Source organism: Somniosus microcephalus, chromosome 11 (genome assembly GCF_052327205.1).
Source record: "Somniosus microcephalus isolate GS21.2 chromosome 11, FLI_Smic_1.0, whole genome shotgun sequence".
In the NCBI taxonomy this organism is placed as follows: Eukaryota; Metazoa; Chordata; class Chondrichthyes; order Squaliformes; family Somniosidae; genus Somniosus; species Somniosus microcephalus.
Window position 1 is genome coordinate 6894900 of NC_140997.1, and position 26742 is coordinate 6921641.

Below are 26742 nucleotides of genomic sequence, written 5' to 3' on the forward strand. Positions count from 1 at the left end.
CGGGTGCAGTGTGCACAGTGTAGGTACGATGGGTGCAGTGTGCACAGTGTAGGTACGACGGGTGCAGTGGGCACAGTGTGGGTACGACGGGTGCAGTGTGCACAGTGTAGGTACGATGAGTGCAGTGGGCACAGTGTAGGTACGACGGGTGCAGTGTGCACAGTGTAGGTACGACGGGTGCAGTGGGCACAGTGTGGGTACGACGGGTGCAGTGTGCACAGTGTAGGTACGACGGGTGCAGTGGGCACAGTGTAGGTACGACGGGTGCAGTGTGCACAGTGTAGGTACGACGGGTGCAGTGGGCACAGTGTGGGTACGACGGGTGCAGTGTGCACAGTGTAGGTACGATGGGTGCAGTGTGCACAGTGTAGGTACGATGGGTGCAGTGGGCACAGTGTAGGTACGACGGGTGCAGTGTGCACAGTGTAGGTACGACGGGTGCAGTGTGCACAGTGTAGGTACGACGGGTGCAGTGGGCACAGTGTAGGTACGACGGGTGCAGTGTGCACAGTGTAGGTACGACGGGTGCAGTGTGCACAGTGTAGGTACGACGGGTGCAGTGTGCACAGTGTCGGTACGACGGGTGCAGTGTGCACAGTGTAGGTACGACGGGTGCAGTGGGCACAGTGTAGGTACGACGGGTGCAGTGTGCACAGTGTAGGTACGACGGGTGCAGTGGGCACAGTGTAGGTACGATGGGTGCAGTGGGCACAGTGTAGGTACGACGGGTGCAGTGGGCACAGTGTAGGTACGACGGGTGCAGTGGGCACAGTGTAGGTACGACGGGTGCAGTGGGCACAGTGTAGGTACGACGGGTGCAGTGTGCACAGTGTGGGTACGACGGGTGCAGTGGGCACAGTGTGGGTACGACGGGTGCAGTGGGCACAGTGTAGGTACGACGGGTGCAGTGGGCACAGTGTAGGTACGACGGGTGCAGTGGGCACAGTGTAGGTACGACGGGTGCAGTGGGCACAGTGTAGGTACGACGGGTGCAGTGTGCACAGTGTGGGTACGACGGGTGCAGTGTGCACAGTGTGGGTACGACGGGTGCAGTGTGCACAGTGTAGGTACGACAGGTGCAGTGGGCACAGTGTGGGTACGACGGGTGCAGTGTGCACAGTGTAGGTACGATGGGTGCAGTGGGCACAGTGTAGGTACGACGGGTGCAGTGTGCACAGTGTAGGTACGACGGGTGCAGTGGGCACAGTGTAGGTACGATGAGTGCAGTATGCACAGTGTAGGTACGATGGGTGCAGTGTGCACAGTGTGGGTACGATGGGTGCAGTGTGCACAGTGTAGGTACGATGAGTGCAGTATGCACAGTGTAGGTACGATGGGTGCAGTGTGCACAGTGTGGGTACGATGGGTGCAGTGTGCACAGTGTAGGTATGACGGGTGCAGTGTGCACAGTGTAGGTATGATGGGTGCAGTGGGCACAGTGTCGGTACGATGGGTGCAGTGGGCACAGTGTAGGTACGATGGGTGCAGTGTGCACAGTGTAGGTACGACGGGTGCAGTGGGCACAGTGTGGGTACGACGGGTGCAGTGGGCACAGTGTGGGTACGATGGGTGCAGTGTGCACAGTGTTGGTACGACAGGTGCAGTGTGCACAGTGTAGGTACGACGGGTGCAGTGTGCACAGTGTGGGTACGATGGGTGCAGTGTGCACAGTGTGGGTACGATGGGTGCAGTGTGCACAGTGTGGGTACGATGGGTGCAGTGTGCACAGTGTAGGTACGACGGGTGCAGTGGGCACAGTGTGGGTACGATGGGTGCAGTGTGCACAGTGTAGGTACGACGGGTGCAGTGTGCACAGTGTAGGTACGACGGGTGCAGTGTGCACAGTGTAGGTACGACGGGTGCAGTGTGCACAGTGTGGGTACGACGGGTGCAGTGTGCACAGTGTAGGTACGACGGGTGCAGTGTGCACAGTGTAGGTACGACGGGTGCAGTGGGCACAGTGTGGGTACGACGGGTGCAGTGTGCACAGTGTAGGTACGAGGGGTGCAGTGTGCACAGTGTAGGTACGACGGGTGCAGTGTGCACAGTGTAGGTACGACGGGTGCAGTGTGCACAGTGTAGGTACGACGGGTGCAGTGTGCACAGTGTGGGTACGACGAGTACAGTGGGCACAGTGTAGGTACGACGGGTGCAGTGTGCACAGTGTCGGTATGATGGGTGCAGTGTGCACAGTGTGGGTACGACGAGTACAGTGGGCACAGTGTAGGTACGACGGGTGCAGTGTGCACAGTGTAGGTACGACGGGTGCAGTGGGCACAGTGTGGGTACGACGGGTGCAGTGTGCACAGTGTAGGTACGATGGGTGCAGTGTGCACAGTGTGGGTACGACGGGTGCAGTGGGCACAGTGTAGGTACGATGGGTGCAGTGTGCACAGTGTAGGTACGACGGGTGCAGTGGGCACAGTGTAGGTATGACGGGTGCAGTGTGCACAGTGTAGGTACGACGGGTGCAGTGTGCACAGTGTAGGTACGACGGGTGCAGTGGGCACAGTGTGGGTACGACGGGTGCAGTGTGCACAGTGTAGGTACGATGGGTGCCGTGGGCACAGTGTAGGTACGATGGGTGCAGTGTGCACAGTTTGGGTACGATGAGTACAGTGTGCACAGTGTAGGTACGATGAGTACAGTGGGCACAGTGTAGGTACGACGGGTGCAGTGGGCACAGTGTAGGTACGACGGGTGCAGTGTGCACAGTGTAGGTACGACGGGTGCAGTGTGCACAGTGTAGGTACGACGGGTGCAGTGGGCACAGTGTAGGTACGACGGGTGCAGTGTGCACAGTGTAGGTACGACGGGTGCAGTGTGCACAGTGTAGGTACGACGGGTGCAGTGTGCACAGTGTCGGTACGACGGGTGCAGTGTGCACAGTGTAGGTACGACGGGTGCAGTGGGCACAGTGTAGGTACGACGGGTGCAGTGTGCACAGTGTAGGTACGACGGGTGCAGTGGGCACAGTGTAGGTACGATGGGTGCAGTGGGCACAGTGTAGGTACGACGGGTGCAGTGGGCACAGTGTAGGTACGACGGGTGCAGTGGGCACAGTGTAGGTACGACGGGTGCAGTGGGCACAGTGTAGGTACGACGGGTGCAGTGTGCACAGTGTGGGTACGACGGGTGCAGTGGGCACAGTGTGGGTACGACGGGTGCAGTGGGCACAGTGTAGGTACGACGGGTGCAGTGGGCACAGTGTAGGTACGACGGGTGCAGTGGGCACAGTGTAGGTACGACGGGTGCAGTGGGCACAGTGTAGGTACGACGGGTGCAGTGTGCACAGTGTGGGTACGACGGGTGCAGTGTGCACAGTGTGGGTACGACGGGTGCAGTGTGCACAGTGTAGGTACGACAGGTGCAGTGGGCACAGTGTGGGTACGACGGGTGCAGTGTGCACAGTGTAGGTACGATGGGTGCAGTGGGCACAGTGTAGGTACGACGGGTGCAGTGTGCACAGTGTAGGTACGACGGGTGCAGTGGGCACAGTGTAGGTACGATGAGTGCAGTATGCACAGTGTAGGTACGATGGGTGCAGTGTGCACAGTGTGGGTACGATGGGTGCAGTGTGCACAGTGTAGGTACGATGAGTGCAGTATGCACAGTGTAGGTACGATGGGTGCAGTGTGCACAGTGTGGGTACGATGGGTGCAGTGTGCACAGTGTAGGTATGACGGGTGCAGTGTGCACAGTGTAGGTATGATGGGTGCAGTGGGCACAGTGTCGGTACGATGGGTGCAGTGGGCACAGTGTAGGTACGATGGGTGCAGTGTGCACAGTGTAGGTACGACGGGTGCAGTGGGCACAGTGTGGGTACGACGGGTGCAGTGGGCACAGTGTGGGTACGATGGGTGCAGTGTGCACAGTGTTGGTACGACAGGTGCAGTGTGCACAGTGTAGGTACGACGGGTGCAGTGTGCACAGTGTGGGTACGATGGGTGCAGTGTGCACAGTGTGGGTACGATGGGTGCAGTGTGCACAGTGTGGGTACGATGGGTGCAGTGTGCACAGTGTAGGTACGACGGGTGCAGTGGGCACAGTGTGGGTACGATGGGTGCAGTGTGCACAGTGTAGGTACGACGGGTGCAGTGTGCACAGTGTAGGTACGACGGGTGCAGTGTGCACAGTGTAGGTACGACGGGTGCAGTGTGCACAGTGTGGGTACGACGGGTGCAGTGTGCACAGTGTAGGTACGACGGGTGCAGTGTGCACAGTGTAGGTACGACGGGTGCAGTGGGCACAGTGTGGGTACGACGGGTGCAGTGTGCACAGTGTAGGTACGAGGGGTGCAGTGTGCACAGTGTAGGTACGACGGGTGCAGTGTGCACAGTGTAGGTACGACGGGTGCAGTGTGCACAGTGTAGGTACGACGGGTGCAGTGTGCACAGTGTGGGTACGACGAGTACAGTGGGCACAGTGTAGGTACGACGGGTGCAGTGTGCACAGTGTCGGTATGATGGGTGCAGTGTGCACAGTGTGGGTACGACGAGTACAGTGGGCACAGTGTAGGTACGACGGGTGCAGTGTGCACAGTGTAGGTACGACGGGTGCAGTGGGCACAGTGTGGGTACGACGGGTGCAGTGTGCACAGTGTAGGTACGATGGGTGCAGTGTGCACAGTGTGGGTACGACGGGTGCAGTGGGCACAGTGTAGGTACGATGGGTGCAGTGTGCACAGTGTAGGTACGACGGGTGCAGTGGGCACAGTGTAGGTATGACGGGTGCAGTGTGCACAGTGTAGGTACGACGGGTGCAGTGTGCACAGTGTAGGTACGACGGGTGCAGTGGGCACAGTGTGGGTACGACGGGTGCAGTGTGCACAGTGTAGGTACGATGGGTGCCGTGGGCACAGTGTAGGTACGATGGGTGCAGTGTGCACAGTTTGGGTACGATGAGTACAGTGTGCACAGTGTAGGTACGATGAGTACAGTGGGCACAGTGTAGGTACGACGGGTGCAGTGGGCACAGTGTAGGTACGATGGGTGCAGTGTGCACAGTGAGTGTGACTCCGTGTTTGGGCTTTCCTTCTAGTGCAATGAGGACCGGTCGGGCTGTATATACAGGAACTTCAGCACAGTGCTCGAGGTGATGAGTGAGTGGTACTCCCTGCACTACATGAGCATCCTGTCAAACGTGCCTCCATCAGACCGCCTGGCAATGGGCGAGCGGGGCGAGGATTTCATTCTGACCTGCCTGTTCGGTGGGCAGCCCTGTAACCTTGAGTAAGTTCTGGGACCCCCTCCGCCACTGGAAGGAAGCACCATGTCTTAAAGGGTCTTAAGCCACTGGACCGCCACATGGGGGAGGGTCACTGAGGGCGTGATATTCCTAACACTGGTTTTGCACCATTTCACTGACGGGATCAGTAATTTCCCAATTCCATAAAGATTAAACATTCACTCCCTCCACCACCGGCGCACCGTGGCTGCAGTGTGCACCATCTACAAGATGCACTGCAGCAACTCACCAAGGCTTCTTCAGCAGCACCTCCCAAACCTGCAGCCTCTACCACCTAGAAGGACAAGGGCAGCAGGCGCATGGGAACACCACCACCTCCAAGTTCCCCTCCAAGTCACACACCATCCTGATTGGGAACTATATCGCCGATCCTTCATCGTCGCTGGGTCAAAATCCTGGAACTCCCTCCCCAACAGCACTGTGGGAGTACCTTCGCCACACGGACTGCAGCGGTTCAAGAAGGCAGCTCACCACCACCTTCTCAAGGGGCAACTAGGGACGGGCAATAAATGCCGGCCTTGCCAGCGACAGCCATACCCCGAGAATGATAGGAAAAGAATAAAGACGTGAGGTGCCCAAGTCTTAGAGGAAGGGTATTTGATATTCTCCCCAGGTCCTGTCCTCCGGGGTTCCATTCCGTTAGGCACGGCTCCATGGGTACCCCCTGAAATCCAGTCCCCCGCACAAGTGACCACTGTGGACAGGTGGTTCCAGTCAAGGGCTAGCACCAGCACTGCACGGGCTGAATTCCATGATTCAATGGGATGGGATTCCCTCGTTGCTGTCCAAGCAGAGTGCATAGAGGGCTCACCCCTGACAGAGCCTCTCCACCCCTGGGGTATTGACCCCAATCTCGGCGCTGCCACCGCCCTCGCGCCGCTCCCACCGCCCTCGCGCCGCTCCCACCGCCCTCCCAGTGCTCCCACCGCCCTCTCGCCGCTGCCACCGCCCCCTCGCCGCTCCCATCGCCCTCTCGCCGCTGCCACCGCCCCCTCGCCGCTCCCATCGCCCTCGCGGCGCTCCCACCCCCCCTCGGCGCTTACACCGCCCCCTTGGTGCTCCCACCCCCCTCGGCGCTCCCGCCGCCCCCTCGCCGCTCCCGCCGCCCCCTCGCCGCTCCCACCGCCCTCCCGGTGCTCCCATCGCCCTCGCGGCGCTCCCACCCCCCCTTGGCGCTTACACCGCCCCCTCGCCGCTCCCACCGCCCTCCCGGTGCTCCCACCGCCCTCTCGCCGCTCCCATCACCCTCGCGGCGCTGCCACCCCCCCTCGGCGCTTACACCGCCCCCTCGGCGCTCCCGCCGCCCCCCTCGCTGCTCCCGCCGCCCCCCCGCCGCTCCCATCGCCCTCGCGGCGCTCCCACCCCCCCTCAGCGCTCCCACCCCCCCTCGGCGCTCCCACCCCCCCTCGGCGCTCCCACCCCCCCTCGGCGCTTACACCACCCCCTCGGTGCTCCCACCCCCCTTGGCGCCCCCTCGCCGCTCCCATCGCCCTCGCGGCGCTCCCACCCCCCCTCGACGCTTACACCGCCCCCTCGGTGCTCCCACCCCCCTCGGCGCCCCCTCGCCGCTCCCACCGCCCCCTCGCCGCTCCCACCGCCCCCTCGCCACGCTCCCACCACCCTCTCGGCCGCCCCCACCGCCCTCCCGCCGCTCCCACCGCCCTCCCGGTGCTCCCACCGCCCCCTCGCCGCTCCCACCGCCCTCTCGGCCGCCCCCACCGCCCTCCCGCCGCTCCCACCGCCCTCCCGGTGCTCCCACCGCCCCCTCGCCGCTCCCACCGCCCTCTCGGCCGCCCCCACCGCCCTCCCGCCGCTCCCACCGCCCTCCCGGTGCTCCCACCGCCCCCTCGCCACGCTCCCACCGCCCTCTCGGCCGCCCCCACCGCCCTCCCGCCGCTCCCACCGCCCTCCCGGTGCTCCCACCGCCCCCTCGCCGCTCCCACCGCCCTCTCGGCTGCTCCCACCGCCCTCTCGGCCGCCCCCACCGCCCTCTCGGCCGCCCCCACCGCCCTCTCGGCCGCCCCCACCGCCCTCTCGGCCGCTCCCACCGCCCTCGCGCCGCTCCCACCGCCCTCCCAGTGCTCCCACCACCCCCTCGCCGCTCCCACCACCCTCTCGGCTGCTCCCACCGCCCTCCCGGTGCTCCCACCACCCCCTCGCCGCTCCCACCACCCTCTCGGCTGCTCCCACCGCCCTCCCGGTGCTCCCACCACCCTCTCGGCGCTCCCACCGCCCTCTCGGCTGCTGCCAGCCAACACAATGCAGACCAGGATGGTCACTGAGCCAATGGGGGAATAGGAGCAGCGTGTCCAATAGGAATTCAGCACAGCAAGAGCCAAGAACGTCAGCAGGGGACGGGGACGAAAACCGAGAATAAAACCGCCTCTTTCTGCTCTCTCGTCTTTCAGGAACTTCACGCAGTTGATGCATCCGACTTACGGAAACTGTTACATCTTCAACTGGGGCTCAGACGGAGAGGCACTGGTAACATCCAATCCCGGCGCAGAGTTCGGTACAATCTGCCTTTGTTTTTGTGCCGGCGATTACACTTTCTCCGATCCGAGGTTTCACGTTCATTGCACCAGCGGAACAGTCCCATAATCCACCAGTGACGGCCCGAAGTGTCCAGTCTCTCTTCATAGCTTTAAAATAATCCTCATCTTCCACTTCAGAAACACTTGCACTGTGTTTTGTGTGTGTGTGTCCATCTGTCTCTCTCTCCATTTCTCTTTCTCTCCGTCTCTCTGTCCACGTCTCTCTCGGTTTCTCCCCTCTGCCTCTTGCTCTCTGTGTCTCTCCTCTCTATCTGTCTCTCTCGCTCTGTCTATCCACGTCTTTCTCTGTTTCTCCCCACCTCCGCCTCTTGCTCTCTCTGTGTCTCTCCCTCCTTTTCTCTCCATCTCTCTGTTCATCTCTCTCTTTACATCTATTTCTCTCTCGCTCTCTCTCTCGTGTCAAATCAAGTGCCAGTGTCCAATTGAGAGACCCAGGAAAAACTTGCTGTCCTTGCCCAGTCTGGGCCTACATGTGACTCCAGTCCCACACCAACGTGGTTGACTAACTGCCCCTCTGAAGTGGCCGAGCGAGGCACTCAGTCATATCAAACCACCTTCTCACAGTCACTGGGGATGGGTAATAGAGGCCGAGAATGAATAAAAGCATTTTTTTACCCAGTGTTAGTGTATGCGTGGAGATGAATGTTCTTCCAGTCTTCCTGGTGACAGAGCCAAGAGGATCTGTCCTGAAATGATTGTTGATCTTCGTATGCAGGGCTGAAGCTGGTGCTGGATATCTCTCAGGAGGATTACAACCCCTTCCTCTCCATCGCTGCTGGAGCCAGGCTCATGCTGCACCAGCAGAACACCCACCCGTTCCTCCAGGACCTGGGCCTGTACGCCAGGGCAGGCACAGAGACCTCCATTGGCATCTTTGTGGTAGGACTAGCGCTCGGCATTGGGTGACAGATTGGGGGGGTGGGGCCTGTGGGTGGGGGGCTCGGCCCTTTGACCTCTAGGAGCTGGGGCGAAATACAAACCAGGCAGCGGAGGTGAGGGGAAGGAGAGATGATCCTTTCTACAGCTCGCCACCCCTCCATTTTGGCTTCTCAATTGGAGCACTGGCCCCACTGACAACAGCCAAGTCAGCACAGACCGGGATCTTCCTTAGCCTGTTTGACTCAGTGCCACACTCTCTTGAGCCATCGGGTTCACCCATCCTCCCCGGCATTCGGTGAGAGTAGGCCTCACTGCCAGAGACTTGAACACAAAAATCCAGGCTGATGCTCCAGTGCAGTGCTGAGGGAGTGCTGCAGTGTCGGAGGTGCCGTCTTTCGGATGAGACGTTAAACTGAGGCCCCGTCTGCTCTCTCAGGTGGATGTAAAAGATCCCATGGCACTATTTTGAAGATGAGCAGGGAGAGTTCTCCACGGTGTCCTGGGGCCAATAATTATCCCTCAACCAACATCACTAAAACAGATTATCTGGTCATTATCACAGTGCTGTTTGTGGAAGCTTGCTGTGCACTCATTGGCTGCCACGTTTCCTACACTACAACAGTGACTACACTTCAAAAGTCCTTCATTGGCTGTAAAGCGCTTTGGACATCCAGAGGTCGTGAAAGGCGCTATAGAAATGCAAGTCTTTCTTAACTGTTCATATGTTACTTGGGGGCACAGTCTCAGGATAAGGGGTCGGCCATTTAAGACTGAGATGAGGAGGAATTTCTTCACTCAGAGGGTGGTGAATCTTTGGAATTCTTTACCCCAGAGGGCTGTGGAGGCTCAGTCATTGAGTATATTCAAGGCAGAGATTGATAGATTTTTGGACTCTAGGGGAATCGAAGGATGTGGATATCGGGCGGGAAAGTGGAGTTGAGGTCGATGATCAGCCATGATCTTACTGAATGGCGGAGCAGGCTCGAGGGGCCGAATGGCCTACTCCTGCTTTTATTTCTTATGTTCTTATGTCTTCTGTCTCTGGCCAGGATGAAATAGTGCGTCTGGGTGGTTCCTACAGTCACTGTACGTTTGATGGATCAGATGTGAATGTGAAGACCCTTTACAACACCACCTACACAATGCAGGTACCACAGCCCTTTAATCAGACACATTCCGGTCTCATTTTCCAGCTCTTCCTCTCCCCTCCTGAAGGTGCCGCCTCACACACAACCCAGCGACTGTTCTCAAGAGGCAAGTCTTTCTGGGATACAGTTCCACAGACACTGACTCTCACTGGGGTACAGGTTCCACAGACACTGACTCACTGGGGTACAGTTCCACAGACTCTCACTGGGGTACAGTTCCACAGACACTGACTCTCAGTGGGGTACAGGTTCCACAGACACTGACTCTCACTGGGGTACAGTTCCACAGACACTGACTCTCACTGGGGTACAGTTCCACAGACACTGACACTCACTGGGGTACAGGTTCCACAGACACTGACTCTCAGTGGGGTACAGTTCCACAGACACTGACTCTCACTGGGGTACAGTTCCACAGACACTGACTCTCACTGGGGTACAGGTTCCACAGACACTGACTCTCACTGGGGTACAGGTTCCACAGACACTGACACTCACTGGGGTACAGGTTCCACAGACACTGACTCTCACTGGGGTACAGTCCCACAGACACTGACTCTCACTGGGGTACGGGTTCCACAGACACGGACTCTCACTGGGGTACAGTTCCACAGACACTGACTCTCACTGGGGTACGGGTTCCACAGACACTGACTCTCACTGGGGTACGGGTTCCACAGACACTGACTCTCACTGGGGTACGGGTTCCACAGACACTGACTCTCACTGGGGTACGGGTTCCACAGACACTGACTCTCACTGGGGTACGGGTTCCACAGACACTGACTCTCACTGGGGTACGGGTTCCACAGACACTGACTCTCACTGGGGTACGGGTTCCACAGACACTGACTCTCACTGGGGTACGGGTTCCACAGACACTGACTCTCACTGGGGTACGGGTTCCACAGACACTGACTCTCACTGGGGTACGGGTTCCACAGACACTGACTCTCACTGGGGTACGGGTTCCACAGACACTGACTCTCACTGGGGTACGGGTTCCACAGACACTGACTCTCACTGGGGTACGGGTTCCACAGACACTGACTCTCACTGGGGTACGGGTTCCACAGACACTGACTCTCACTGGGGTACGGGTTCCACAGACACTGACTCTCACTGGGGTACGGGTTCCACAGACACTGACTCTCACTGGGGTACGGGTTCCACAGACACTGACTCTCACTGGGGTATGGGTTCCACAGACACTGACTCTCACTGGGGTACGGGTTCCACAGACACTGACTCTCACTGGGGTACGGGTTCCACAGACACTGACTCTCACTGGGGTACGGGTTCCACAGACACTGACTCTCACTGGGGTACAGTTCCACAGACACTGACTTTCATTGGGAAGGGGTTTGGTACGTTGGGATTCTGTACAGTGGGAATGAATGGGAAGGGATTTGTTCCAACAACAACAACAACTTGTATTTATGTAGCACCTTCAACATAGTAAAACATCCAAAGGCACTTCACAAGGAGTGTTATAAGACAAAATCTGACACCGAGCCACATAAGGATACATTAGGGCAGGTGACCGAAAGCTTGGTCAAAGAGGTAGGTTTTAAGGAGCGTCCTGAAGGAGGAAAGAGAGGTAGTGAGGCGGAGCGGTTTAGGGAGGGAATTCCGGAGTTTAGGACCCAGGCAACTGAAGGCACGGTCACCAATGGTGGGGCGATTATAATCAGGGATGCTCAAGAGGGCAGAATTAGAGGAGCGCAGATATCTCGGGGGGGGGTTGTGGGGCTGGAGGAGGTTACAGAGATAGGGAGGGTTGAGGCCATGGAGGGATTTGAAAACAAGGATGAGAATTTTGAAATCGAGGCGTTACTTAACAGGGAGCCAATGTAGGTCAGCGAGCACAGGGGTGATGGGTGAACGGGACTTGGTGCGAGTTAGGACACGGGCAGCTGAGTTTTGGATGACCTCAAGTTTACGTCGGGTAGAATGTGGGAGGCCAGCCAGGAGTGCGTTGGAATAGTCAAGTCTAGAGGTAACAAAGGCATGGATGAGGGTTTCAGCAGCGGATGAGCTGAGGCAAGGGCGGAGACGGGCGATGTTATGGAGGTGGAAATAGGCGGTCTTAGTTATGCTGTGGATATGTGTTCAGAAACTCATTTCAGGGTCAAATATGACACCAAGGTTGCGAACAGTCTGGTTCAGCCTCAGACAGATGTTAGGGAGAGGGATGGAGTCAGTGGCTCGGGAACGGAGTTTGTGGCGGGGACTGAAAACAATGGCTTCGGTCTTCCCAATATTTAATTGGAGGAAATTTCTACTCAGGGCGGCACGGTGGCATAGTGGTTAGCACTGTTGCCTCACAGCGCCAGGGACCCGGGTTCAAATCCGGCCTCGGGTGACTGTCTGTGTGGAGTTTGCACATTCTCCCCGTGTTTGCGTGGGTTTCCTCCGGGTGCTCCGGTTTCCTCCCACGGTCCAAAGATGTGCGGGTTAGGTTGATTGGCCATGATAAAAAAAAATTGGCCCTTAGTGTTAGGGGGGATTAAATACGTGGGGTTACGGGGATAGGGCTTGGGTGGGATGGCTGTCGGTGTAGGGACCGGGTGCTAGGGTTTGGATGATCAGCCATGATCTCGTTGAATGGCGGAGCAGGCTCGAAGGGCCGAATGGCCGACTCCTGCTCCTATCTTCTATGTTTCTATCCAGTACTGGATGTTGGACAAGCAGTCTGACAAATTAGTGGAGGGGTCGAGAGAAGTGGTGGTGAGGTAGAGCTGGGTGTCGTCAGCGTACATGTGGAAACTGATGCTGTGTTTTCGGATGATGTCTCCAAGGGGCAGCATGTAGATGAGAAATAGGAGGGGGCCAAGGATCGATCCTCAGGGGACAGCAGAGGTAACGATGCGGGAGCGGGAAGAGAAGCCGTTGCAGGTGATTCTCTGGCTACGATTAGATAGATAAGAATAGAACCAGGTGAGTGCAGTCCCACCCAGCTGGACAACGGTGGAGAGGCGTTGGAGGATGGAGTGGTCAACCGTGTCAAAGGCTGCAGACAGATCGAGAAGGACCAGGAAGGATAGTTTACCTTTGTCACAGTCACAAAGGATGTCATTTGTGACTTTGATGAGAGCCATTTCGGTACTGTGGCAAGGACGGAAACCTGATTGGAGGGATTCAAACATGGAGTTCCGGGAAAGATGGGCACGGATTTGGGAGGTGACAACACGTTCAAGGACTTTGGAGAGGAAAGGGAGGTTGGAGATGGGGCGGTAGTTTGCAAGGATGGAGGGGTCAAGGGTTGGTTTTTATAGGAGAGGGGTGATGACGGCAGATTTGAGGGAGAGGGGGGTCAGTACCTGAGGAGAGAGAACCGTTAACAATATCAGCTAACATGGGAGCCAGAAAAGGAAGTTGGGTGGTCAGCAGTTTGGTGGGAATAGGGTCGAGGGAGCAGGAGGTGGATCTCATAGACAAGATGAGCGCAGAGAGAGCAAGAGGGGAGATCGGAGAGAAACTGGAGAAAGATGCGAGTTCAGGGCTAGGGCAGGGGGGAACCTTAGAGGAAGTTTGGCCCAGTAGGCTAGGGGAAGGGAGGGAAGTGACAGAGGCCATTTGAAATAGAGTTGTGTACCTTTATTGGGAGGTCAGTAAACTGTAGTAAATTTACTTCCAGTGTACTCTGGGAATGAAGCCTCTATGATGTTGGTTTCTCTAATGTTCTGTTTGTATTCTATCCTCAGACCTGTCTCCGGTCCTGTCTCCAGGATCACATGGTGAAGTACTGTGGGTGTGGCTATCACAACTACCCTCTCCCAGAGGGGGCACGTTACTGCAACAACAAGGACCACCCAAACTGGGGTAAGTCAGTGTCTTAAACTGGCAGGGTCCCGTCTCTGCATATAGTGTCTTAAACTGGCAGGGTCCCGTCTCTGCATATAGAGGGTGTCTTAAACTGGCAGGGTCCTGTCTCTGCATATAGAGGGTGTCTTAAACTGGCAGGGTCCCGTCTCTGCATAGAGAGTGTCTTAAACTGGCAGGGTCCCGTCTCTGCATATAGAGAGTGTCTTAAACTGGCAGGGTCCCGTCTCTGCATATAGAGAGTGTCTTAAACTGGCAGGGTCCTGTCTCTGCATATAGAGAGTGTCTTAAACTGGCAGGGTCCTGTCTCTGCATATAGAGAGTGTCTTAAACTGGCAGGGTCCCGTCTCTGCATATAGAGAGTGTCTTAAACTGGCAGGGTCCTGTCTCTGCATATAGAGAGTGTCTTAAACTGGCAGGGTCCCGTCTCTGCATATAGAGGGTGTCTTAAACTGGCAGGGTCCCGTCTCTGCATAGAGAGTGTCTTAAACTGGCAGGGTCCCGTCTCTGCATATAGAGAGTGTCTTAAACTGGCAGGGTCCCGTCTCTGCATATAGAGGGTGTCTTAAACTGGCAGGGTCCCGTCTCTGCATATAGAGTGTGTCTTAAACTGGCAGGGTCCCGTCTCTGCATATAGAGAGTGTCTTAAACTGGCAGGGTCCCGTCTCTGCATATAGAGTGTGTCTTAAGCTGGCAGGGTCCCGTCTCTGCATATAGAGTGTGTCTTAAACTGGCAGGGTCCCGTCTCTGCATATAGAGAGTGTCTTAAACTGGCAGGGTCCCGTCTCTGCATATAGAGTGTGTCTTAAGCTGGCAGGGTCCCGTCTCTGCATATAGAGTGTGTCTTAAACTGGCAGGGTCCTGTCTCTGCATATAGAGGGTGTCTTAAACTGGCAGGGTCCCGTCTCTGCATATAGAGGGTGTCTTAAACTGGCAGGGTCCCGTCTCTGCATATAGAGAGTGTCTTAAACTGGCAGGGTCCCGTCTCTGCATATAGAGGGTGTCTTAAACTGGCAGGGTCCCGTCTCTGCATATAGAGGGTGTCTTAAACTGGCAGGGTCCCGTCTCTGCATATAGGGGGTGTCTTAAACTGGCAGGGTCCCGTCTCTGCATATAGAGAGTGTCTTAAGCTGGCAGGGTCCCGTCTCTGCATATAGAGGGTGTCTTAAGCTGGCAGGGTCCCGTCTCTGCATATAGAGGGTGTCTTAAGCTGGCAGGGTCCCGTCTCTGCATATAGAGGGTGTCTTAAACTGGCAGGGTCCCGTCTCTGCATATAGAGAGTGTCTTACACCTGGCTGGTGTAGATAAGGGTTGTTGTGAATATTTGAAATACTGAAAGATTATTTTCACTGATCAATGACCAATAAAAGAGGGAAAAACTCAGGCTTAGAAGTGGCCGTATAAAGTGGGAAGGGAGGAGGATATTTTTCAGGGAGTTATTGGATTATGGCATTCATTCCCAGATGGGGGAATTAGATAACAACAACACTCAAAGAAGGAAAATATAAACGATTATGGGAATAAGTCAGGTGACTGGGATTAGTGGAGCGAGCACCAGTTGCAGAGATCGGGCTGAATGACCATCTCCTGTGCTGTGATTTTGTGAATTCTAAACTCTACTGTTCCATATCCACTAGGTTACTGTTATTACCTTCTGAAGGAGCAGATAGAAGCAGAGGATTCAGACTGTCTGGAGAACTGCAAGCAGCCCTGCAAGTGAGTACTGCCCTGTTCAACTCCCACACACACAGTCCAGGGCGGCCATTCGGGCCATCTTTCCGTAGAAGCCTATGCCCCTCCTCCACCCCGGTGCACAGCCTCCTGAATGACTCGAGAGATTTTTGCCTCCACTCCTGGATTCCATTCAAGGTTGGGTCACTCTCTGAGCGAAGCAGTGCCCCCCCCCCCCAAAACGCCACCCGCCGACCCCCCCCCCCCGAGACTTGGTCAGGGACGGCAAGACCCCACAACTGGTGCCGACCAATTTTTCAGATCAGCCCCGTTAAAAAGGGAACCAATCAGCCAAAGAGCTTGAAACTTTGGGGGGGGGGGGCACCAGTGCCGAACCCCATGTCCTCGGGCCCCCATCTTTCCCCGCACCCCCCACAGCGGGCGCATCCACGTGCCTCCCCCCCAAATATGTAAAGCTGACGAGCCCCAATACTCGGGGTGGGGGGTAGATCAGGTGGGACGGTTCCTGCAGATTGGAGGATAGCAAATGTAACCCCGCTATTTAAGAAAGGAGGGAGAGAGAAAACGGGGATCTACAGACCTGTTAGCCTCACATCAGTAGTTGGGAAAATGCTGGAATCTATTATAAAGGATGCAATAACTGGGCACTTCGAAACTAATAGTAAGATTGGGCAGAGTCAACATGGATTTATGGAAGGGAAGTCCTGTTTGACAAACCTATTGGAGTTCTTTGAGGATGTAACTAGTGGAGTAGACAAAGGGGCAGTAGATGTGGTGTATTTGGATTTTCAGAAGGCCTTCGATAAGGTCCCACACAAGAGGTTGGTGAACAAAATTAGGGCACATGGAATTGGGGGTAATATACTAGCATGGATTGAGAATTAGTTAACAGACAGGAAACAAAGAGTAGGGATAAACGGGTCTTTTTCAGGATGGCAGGCTGTGACTAGTGGGGTACCGCAAGGATCGGTGCTTGGGCCCCAGCTAGTCACAATCTATATCAATGATTTGGATGAGGGAACTAAATGTAATATTTCCAAATTTGCTGATGATACAAAGCTAGGTGGCAGTGTCAGTTGCAAAGAGGATGTGAAGAGGCTTCAAGGGGATCTCGACAGGCTCAGAGAGTGGGCGAGAACATGGCAGATGGAATATAATGTGGATAAATGTGAAGTTATTCACTTTTGTAGAAAAAACAGAAAGGCAGTGTATTTCCTAAGTGGTGAAAGATTGGGGAATGCAGATGCTCAAAGGGACCTGGGTGTCCTTGTACATGAGTCACTGAAAGTGAATGTGCAGGTGCAGCAAGCCATTAGGAAGGCAAATGGTATGCTGGCCTTCATTACAAGAGGATTTGAGTACAGGAGTAAAGAAGTCTTACTCCAATTATATAGGGCCTTGGTGAGACCACACCTGGAGTACTGTGTACAATTTTGGTCTCCTTACCTAAGGAAGGATATACTTGCCATAGAGGGAGTGCAGCAAAGGTTCACGAGGTTGATTCCTGGGATGGCAGGACTGTCGTATGACAAGAGATTGCGTAAACTAGGCCTGTATTCTCCTGAATTCAGAAGAATGAGAAGGGATCTCATTGAAGCATACAAAATTATTACCGGGCTTGATAGGATGGATGGTGGGAGAATGTTTCCCTTAGCTGGGGAGTCTAGAACCAGGGGCCACATCCTCAGGATAAAGGGTAGGCCATTCAGGACTGAGATGAGAAGAAATTTCTTCACACAGAGGGTGGTGAATCTTTGGAATTCTCTACCCCAGGGGGCTGTGGAGGCTCAGTCATTGGGTAGATTCAAAACAGAAGTCGATAGATTTCTGACTAGTAAGGGCATCAAGGGATATGGCGATAGGGCCGGTGAATGGAGTTGAGGCAGAAGATCAGCCATGATCTCATTGAATACGGAGCAGGCTCGAAGGGCCGAAAGGCCTACTCCTGCTCCTATTTCTTATGTTCTTATGTATTGGGATTCCCACTTCTCCCTAAACTCCCGCACAACAGGCTCAAGGGTCTTTGGGCCCAATACGCCAAGACTTATTGCACAAGCTCGTTGAGTAATCTTTAATTGCCCCATTGCGACCATTAAAAATAGCACCTGTTGGGGTCTCCCCAGAGCTCAGAGTGGTGAATACACGACTGGTACTGAGTCACACACAGCAGCAAGATCCCAGCTTCCATCCATAGTCTGTGCAGCGATAGCCGGTCTTAGCCAGGGCGGCAGCACAGGTACGACAACTAACCTCAGTGCCCCTCGAGATGAGAAACAGAGGCCAGTGTCATAAGCGTAGAGAGTGCATGCTGGGATATAGGGCGGATGGAGGTTACAGGGGCAGGGAGGGCGAGGCCATGGAGGGGGCGAGGACATGGGGGGCGAGGCCATGGAGGGGCGAGGCTATGGGGGCGAGGACATGGGGGGGCGAGGCCATGGGGAGGCGAGGCAATGGAGGGGCTTGTAAATCAGGAGAAGAATTGTGAAGTCATTGTATTTTGGGGATATTATGAAGGTTTCATGAGCAGAAATGGAAGCGAGAGGAGGAATGAAGAGTGAATGAGAGAGCTGAAGAGCGAGTGGGAAAGGATGAATGAGAGACAGGGAAAATGAGAGCAGGGAGGAGAGATTGAGAGAGGATGGGAGAGAAAGAGAGACAGACAATGGGGAGTAGTAAGAAAGAATAAGAGATACTAAGACGAATTGACTAAGAATGGCTGAGGGATAAAGACAGCCCGAGATGTGTTTGGCGTAACTCACTCAAGCATCTTCTTTCCCTACAGTGAGACCCAGTACAGACTGACCATCTCTATGGCAGATTGGCCATCCGAATCCTCTGAGGTAGGCCGGAGCTCCCAGCGCATCTTGAAGAATATCTCATCGCCGCCCCCAGTGGCTCAGTCAGTAACTGCGCCGCCTTGTGTGGTACTGAGTTATTCGGACCAGGAGGATCCCAGGGTTCATTCCCCGCCCCCAACCCCCAGCTTGCACTGATATCATGAGGATGGTTATTGTCAGTGCCCCTGGTCTGAGGGGGGGGGGGGGAAAAGAGATCAGCCGGGGTTCCTGCTCCCGGCTGTTGCTGGGAGGTGGAGCAGTGGTGGGGACCAGGCCAGCCTCACCAGTGCTGCCAACACTCAGGTCACACACGGCCACCCAGGGAGGGGACGGTACAGGGACCGCGACACAGCTGCACGTCTCGGGGGAGGGGGGTCACTGAGCGGGGTCAAGAGCTTGTTGCATCCCAGCAACTTCGCGCAAACTAGGAAAGGGATTCTAAATTAAATTTACAATTATCACGGAGAGTGAGGGAGAGGTTAGGAGACATTTCTTTACTCTGAGTTATTGGAGCTTCAAATGCTTCGCCACAGGGAGTGGTTGAAGTCGCGAGACTATTGGATCTTTTAAGGGAACATTGGAAGCAGAGGAAGATACAGCGCTATGGAAAGAGAACGGGGCAGTGGGACTAGTTTGGGATTGATACAGGGCTATGGGGAGAGAGTGGGGCAATGGGATTAGTTTGGGGATCGATACAGAGCTATGGGGAGAGAGTGGGGCAGTGGGATTAGTTTGGGGATCGATACAGGGCTATGGGGAGAGAGCGAGGCAGTGGGATTAGTTTGGGATTGATACAGGGCTATGGGGAGAGAGCGGGGCAATGGGATTAGTTTGGGGATTGATACAGAACTATGGGGAGAGAGCGGGGCAGTGGGATTAGTTTGGGATTGATACAGGGCTATGGGGAGAGAGTGGGGCAATGGGATTAGTTTGGGGATTGATACAGAGCTATGGGGAGAGAGCGGGGCAGTGGGACTAGTTTGGGATTGATACAGGGCAATGGGGAGAGAGCGGGGCAGTGGGATTAGTTTGGCGATTGATACAGGGCTCTGGGGAGAGAGTGGGGCAGTGGGATTAGTTTGGGGATTGATACAGGGCTCTGGGGAGAGAGCGGGGCAATGGGATTAGTTTGGGGATTGATACAGGGCTCTGGGGAGAGAGTGGGATTAGTTTGGGACTGATACAGGGCTATGGGGAGAGAGCGGGTCAGTGGGATTAGTTTGGGATTGATACAGGGCTATGGGGAGAGAGCGGGGCAGTGGGATTAGTATTGGATTGATACAGGGCTATGGGGAGAGAGCGGGTCAGTGGGATTAGTGTTGGATTGATACAGGGCTATGGGGAGAGAGCGGGGCAGTGGGATTAGTTTGGGATTGATACAGGGCTATGGGGAGAGAGCGGGGCAGTGGGATTAGTGTTGGATTGATACAGGGCTATGGGGAGAGAGCGGGTCAGTGGGATTAGTGTTGGATTGATACAGGGCTATGGGGAGAGAGCGGGGCAGTGGGATTAGTTTGGGATTGATACAGGGCTATGGGGAGAGAGCGGGGCAGTGGGACTAGTTTGGGGATTGATACAGGGCTATGGGAAGAGAGCGGGGCAGTGGGATTAGTTTGGGATTGATACAGGGCAATGGGGAGAGAGCGGGGCAGTGGGATTAGTTTGCCGATTGATACAGGGCTATGGGGAGAGAGCGGGGCAGTGGGATTAGTTTGGGATTGATACAGGGCTATGGGGAGAGAGTGGGGCAGTGGGATTAGTTTGGGATTGATACAGGGCTATGGGGAGAGCAGGACAGTGGGATTACTTCAGGGCTCTGGGGAGAGAGCGGGGCAGTGGGATTAGTTTGGGGATTGATACAGGGCAATGGGGAGAGAGCGGGGCAGTGGGATTAGTTTGCCGATTGATACAGGGCTATGGGGAGAGAGCGGGGCAGTGGGATTAGTTTGGGATTGATACAGGGCTATGGGGAGAGCAGGACAGTGGGATTACTTCAGGGCTCTGGGGAGAGAGTGGGGCAGTGGGATTAGTTTGGGGATTGATACAGGGCTCTGGGGAGAGAGTGGGGCAGTGGGATTAGTTTGGGGATTGATACAGGGCTCTGGGGAGAGAGTGGGGCAGTGGGATTAGTTTGGGGATTGATACAGGGCTCTGGGGAGAGAGCGGGGCAGTGGGATTAGTGTTGGATTGATACAGGGCTATGTGGAGAGAGCGGGGCAGTGGGATTAGTTTGGGATTGATACAGGGCTATGGGGAGAGCAGGACAGTGGGATTACTTCAGGGCTCTGGGGAGAGAGTGGGGCAGTGGGATTAGTTTGGGGATTGATACAGGGCTCTGGGGAGAGAGTGGGGCAGTGGGATTAGTTTGGGGATTGATACAGGGCTCTGGGGAGAGAGTGGGGCAGTGGGATTAGTTTGGGATTGATACAGGGCTATGGGGAGAGAGCAGGGCAGTGGGATTAGTTTGGGATTGATACAGGGTGATGGGGAGAGAGCAGGGCAGTGGGATTAGTTTGGGATTAATACAGGGCTATGGGGAGAGAGTGGGGCAGTGGGATTAGTGTTGGATTGATACAGGGCTATGGGGAGAGAGCGGGGCAGTGGGATTAGTTTAGGGGTTGATACAGGGCTATGGGGAGAGAGCGGGGCAGTGGGATTAGTTTGGGATTGATACAGGGCTATGGGGAGAGAGCGGGGCAGTGGGATTAGTGTTGGACTGATACAACAAAGGTCCAGCTCAGACACGATGGGCTAAATGGCCTCCTTCAGTGCTAAAATTTCTATGGCTCTAAAGAGATAATCCACAGCCCGAGGCTGTGTGAATGAGCCACTCCTGGAGCACTCCACTGACATTTATTTCTTTTTAAACAGACAGTCCGAGTGCAGGTTGCCTCCCTGCGTTGCACTGATTGTGAATTCAGTGTCCGGGACCTGCCAGTTACACCTCGGCCCAGCCAGGCCCACTTGCTGCATCTGTCGTTCATTCCCTGGTCAGGTGGTCTGAGAGTGAGCACGCACACACTGTCCAAACAGAGGCACTGGCTAAACAAGAACGAACCTGCATTTATATGAGCAGCTTTCGCGTACCTCCGGACGTCCCAAAGCGCTTTACAGTCAATAAAGTACATTTAAAGTGCGGTCACTGGTGTAATGTGGGAAGTGCTGCAGCCAATTTGTGCACAGCAAGCTCTCCTTAATGTACTAATGACCCAGGGCGACAAGCTTGGCTGATTTCTCCTTTCCCTGACTCAAGGTTATCGCCAGGTATAGAACTTATTCTGTCCTCAGCAATCTCAGCACAGCCCAGGGACGGAAACTGGGGTGGGGGGAGCGGGGGTGCTGGTCTTTGAGACTCAGCGAGCCGCCAGATAAACCTGGTGCCCCATCGGAGCATTTGCTCCAAAAACCTTTCAAGAAAAGTCTCTCAATGTGTTTCTTGATCTGAATTGCAGGACTGGATTTACCACGTCTTGTCCTACGAGAGGGATTACTCAACCACTGTGACCGTGAACAGGTGAGTTGCCGGAGTTAGCCCAATATCTGGGTGCAGGCTCCCACAACCTGAAATATATTTGGAGCAACAGAAAATGCTGGAAACACTCAGCAGGCCAGGCAGCATCCGTGGAGAGAGAAACAGAGTTAACGTTTCAGATCTGGGACCCTTCTTCAGAACTGGAAAAAGCTGGAGATGTAACAGATATTAAACAGGTGCAGAGACGGGGGCGGGGGGGGGGGTTCGGAGGGGAGGAAGGAATTGAAAGAACATCCTGTGCTTTAGGCAGGAAAGATAAAAAGTTGCAAATGGGAGTGGCAAAAATCATACTGCATGAAAAATGGGGGCAGGGATAATTATCTGAAATTGTTGAACTCAATGTTGAGTCCGGCAGACTGCAAAGTGCCCAATCGAAAGATGAGGTGCCGTTCCTCGAGCTTACGTTGAGCTTCATTGGAACAATGCAATAGGCCGAGGACAGAGAGATCAGAGCGGGAGTGAAGCGGTGAATTAAAGTGACAGGCGACCGGAAGCTCAGGGTCACCCTTACGGACTGAACGGAGGTGTTCCGCAAAGCGGTCGCCCAATCTGCGTTTGGTCTCCCCAATGTAGAGACCACCGCATCGTGAGCAGCTATTATATATTAGGAGCATTCTGGAGAGGACACTTGCTATCCTGTACTGGTGACCTGCCCGGGAGCGGCGAGGAGCAGACACAGTGGGGAATGCACGCTCCAATATACAGCTGAACCCCAAAGATTAGGGTTTACAACAACTTGCATTTATATAGTGCCTTTAATGTAGAAAAACGTCCCAAGGTGCTTCGCAGGTGCGATATCAAAACATTTGACTGCCATGGTTGACTTAATTGGGGTGTTTAAAATGATTAAAAAATTCGAGAGAAGCTATTTCCTCTGGTGGGGGAAGTCCAGCACAAAGGGGGCAGAACCTTAAAATTTGACCTCGGGGAAAATGGGAAATAATGTACTGGAGCGTTGAGGAGATAGATAACAGACACTGCTTCAACATGTAAGTGGGCAGAATATCTGAGAATAAAACTGTCTGAAACAGCATTTAATCATGACTTTAACTGTTTTACAGGAAAAGCATCCTGAAATTAAACCTCTACTTCCAAGAGATTAATTACAGGACAATACAGGAGGACCCTGCCCTGACAGTAAGTTCCTACAGTGTACATCACCCTCTGCAATCCTCATTCCTTCCCCAGTATCGGTGGGCTCCACACATCCTTCACAGTGTAGGTGTGCAGGAGGCACACACAACACGTACAGTACCAGACACCGGGACACACAACATACAGTACCAGACACCGGGACACACAACACATACAGTACCAGACACCGGCACACACACGTACAGTACCAGACACCGGCACACACACGTACAGTACCAGACACCGGGACACACAACACGTACAGTACCAGACACCGGGACACACAACACATACAGTACCAGACACCGGGACACACACACGTACAGTACCAGACACCGGCACACACAACACGTACAGTACCAGACACCGGGACACACACACGGGCACAGTACCAGACACCGGGACACACACGTACAGTACCAGACACCGGGACACACAACACATACAGTACCAGACACCGGCACACACACACGGGCACAGTACCAGACACCGGGACACACAACACGTACAGTACCAGACACCGGGACACACAACATACAGTACCAGACACCGGGACACACACGTACAGTACCAGACACCGGGACACACAACACGTACAGTACCAGACACCGGGACACACAACACGTACAGTACCAGACACCGGGACACACAACACATACAGTACCAGACACCGGGACACACAACACATACAGTACCAGACACCGGGACACACAACACGTACAGTACCAGACACCGGGACACACAACACGTACAGTACCAGACACCGGGACACACAACGCATACAGTACCAGACACCGGGACACACAACACGTACAGTACCAGACACCGGGACACACACACGGGCACAGTACCAGACACCGGGACACACAACACATACAGTACCAGACACCGGGACACACAACGCATACAGTACCAGACACCGGGACACACAACACGTACAGTACCAGACACCGGGACACACAACACGTACAGTACCAGACACCGGGACACACACACGGGCACAGTACCAGACACCGGGACACACAACACATACAGTACCAGACACCGGGACACACAACATACAGTACCAGACACCGGGACACACAACACATACAGTACCAGACACCGGGACACACACACGGGCACAGTACCAGATACCGGGACACACACGTACAGTACCAGACACCGGGACACACAACACGTACAGTACCAGACACCGGGACACACACATGGGCACAGTACCAGACACCGGGACACACACACGGGCACAGTACCAGACACCGGGACACACACACGGGCACAGTACCAGACACCGGGACACACACTGGGTGCACAGTACCAGATGAGAGTGAATTGTTTCCTTTTACCCAGGTGTGGGAGGAGATTCAATGGGTGGGTAGAGTCTGTGATAGGGGAGATTGTACATGGGGTGTGGGAGGAGATTCAATGGGTGGGTAGAGTCTGTGATAGGGGAGATTGTACATGGGGTGTGGGAGGAGATTCAATGAGTAGGTAGAGGAGACTGTACATGGGGTATGGCTTGATGGTCCAAATAGCCTCTTCACGTTCCCTGTATACATTTATACTGTAAGAGAAAGCTTTTCCTGATGGTTCTCTGACTCTTTTCCAGATTGATTGGCTTCCCTCCAAACTGGGCGGCCAGTTTGGGTTCTGGATGGGTGGCTCCATCCTGTGCATCATCGAGCTGACCGAGATCATCATCGACTGCCTGTGGATCACCGTCATCAAGGTGGTGAAGTGGTCCGCGGAGCGCAGGTCCCGTCGAGCTCGGGTGCACTACTCCGACCCTCCGCCAACCGTGGCCCAGTCGACCGAAGACCACACAAATGCCGCGTTCCAACCAGACCACACTGAAGCCCGTATAGAAAGGCCGTGTGCCCTGGCGATCCCGGGGACGCCCCCTCCTCAGTACGACTCGCTCCAGATCCACCCGATCAACCAGGGCGCCAAGACTTGGGATTGTGACGAGAGTTAAGAGAGGGATGTTTTGAGCCACGTTCTGCAGACGTTGGTGGTGGACTTCCCAACGGGCTTGAGAAAAAACATTTACGACCTTACTGAAGTGTAGTCACTGCTGTAATTTAGGAAACACAGCAGCCAGTTTGCGCATAGCAAGCTCCCACAAACAGCACTGAGATAAATAACCAGATAATCTGTTTTAGTGATGTTGGTTGAGGGATAAATATTGGCCCCAGGACAAACTCCCCTGCTCTACTTAGTATAGTGCCATCAAGGGCAGACGGGGCCTCAGCTTAATGTCTTATCCGAAAGACGGCACCTCCGACAGTGCAGCACTCCCTCAGTACTGCCCCTCCGACAGTGCAGCGCTCCCTCAGTACTGCCCCTCCGACAGTGCAGCGCTCCCTCAGTACTGCCCCTCCGACAGTGCAGCGCTCCCTCAGTACTGCCCCTCCGACAGTGCAGCGCTCCCTCAGTACTGCCCCTCCGACAGTGCAGCGCTCCCTCAGTACTGCCCCTCCGACAGTGCAGCGCTCCCTCAGTACTGCCCCTCCGACAGTGCAGCGCTCCCTCAGTACTGCCCCTCCGACAGTGCAGCGCTCCCTCAGTACTGCCCCTCCGACAGTGCAGCGCTCCCTCAGTACTGCCCCTCCGACAGTGCAGCGCTCCCTCAGTACTGCCCCTCCGACAGTGCAGCGCTCCCTCAGTACTGCCCCTCCGACAGTGCAGCGCTCCCTCAGTACTGCCCCTCCGACAGTGCAGCGCTCCCTCAGTACTGCCCCTCCGACAGTGCAGCGCTCCCTCAGTACTGCCCCTCCGACAGTGCAGCGCTCCCTCAGTACTGCCCCTCCGACAGTGCAGCGCTCCCTCAGTACTGCCCCTCCGACAGTGCAGCGCTCCCTCAGTACTGCCCCTCCGACAGTGCAGCGCTCCCTCAGTACTGCCCCTCCGACAGTGCGGCACTCCCTCAGTACTGCCCCTCCGACAGTGCGGCGCTCCCTCAGTACTGCCCCTCCGACAGTGCGGCACTCCCTCAGTACTGCCCCTCCGACAGTGCAGCGCTCCCTCAGTACTGCCCTGGGGTGTCAGCCTGGATTATGGGCTCAGGTCTCTGGAGTGGGACTTGAACCCACAACCTTCTGACTCGGAGGCGAGAGTGCTGCCCCACTGAGCCCCAGCTGACACTATATTGAATGTAGTGAATATTGACTATATTGAAAGTACACAATCTTGTAGTTTGACATAGTTAGCCACAAATATACTTCAAATCTTGATGGATTGAACAGGGACCCAGGCTAATTTTAAAAATAAGGGTTTTTAAAACTTGCTTGCTTCGAGAGAATAAAAAAAAAATGTATCTATTTGTTGAAAACGCATTATTGGATAAGATGGAAATAAATGAGTATTCCCGAGAGTCTGACGCAGTGTGTTTCTTGTTGGCGTCAACATTCCAGAAACTTCTGACAAGTTTGGGGGAAACCAAACCGACCTTGGGCATTGCCAGGACCAACCACAACGTTACTGCAGTGCACGGGCTGTCCACACGGGCAGGGCAGTGGGTTTGATTCTGGAGATCAACTCCCAACCCGGCAACTGGAATTTGCTGAATGTGGTCATTTGTGGGACGGCGCCATGGAAAATGATCCCGAAAAGTGCCGGATTGTCGTAAAAAGCCCAAACTGGTTGTCTAATGCACTTCAGGGAAGGGATCCTGCCAACCCCTATCTGGTCTGACCTACATGGGACTCCAATCTACAAGGCACAAGTCAGGAGTGTGATGGAATACTCTCCACTTGCCTGGATGAGTGCAGCTCCAACAACACTCAAGAAGCTCGACACCATCCAGGACAAAGCAGCCCGCTTGATTGGCACCCCATCCACCACCTTAAACATTCACTCCCTCCACCACCGGCGCACCGTGGCTGCAGTGTGTA

At 55.1% G+C, this 26742-nt stretch overlaps 1 protein-coding gene across 1 annotated transcript in view; it reads left to right on the plus strand.

Annotated features, from left to right (window-relative positions):
• The window catches only part of LOC147110271 (epithelial sodium channel subunit beta-like), a 38923-nt gene extending 13663 nt beyond the window's left edge, over positions 1-25260 (plus strand). Inside the window, exons 4-13 of the mRNA XM_086000067.1 lie at positions 5041-5231; positions 7656-7759; positions 8518-8681; positions 9731-9829; positions 13537-13654; positions 15292-15370; positions 18129-18186; positions 21636-21697; positions 22777-22852; positions 24459-25260. Coding sequence (XP_085856193.1) covers positions 5041-5231; positions 7656-7759; positions 8518-8681; positions 9731-9829; positions 13537-13654; positions 15292-15370; positions 18129-18186; positions 21636-21697; positions 22777-22852; positions 24459-24824 — 1317 coding nt within the window. The 3' untranslated portion in view covers positions 24825-25260. The remainder of the gene's footprint in view (positions 1-5040; positions 5232-7655; positions 7760-8517; positions 8682-9730; positions 9830-13536; positions 13655-15291; positions 15371-18128; positions 18187-21635; positions 21698-22776; positions 22853-24458) is intronic.
• Positions 25261-26742: the final 1482 nt, after the last annotated feature.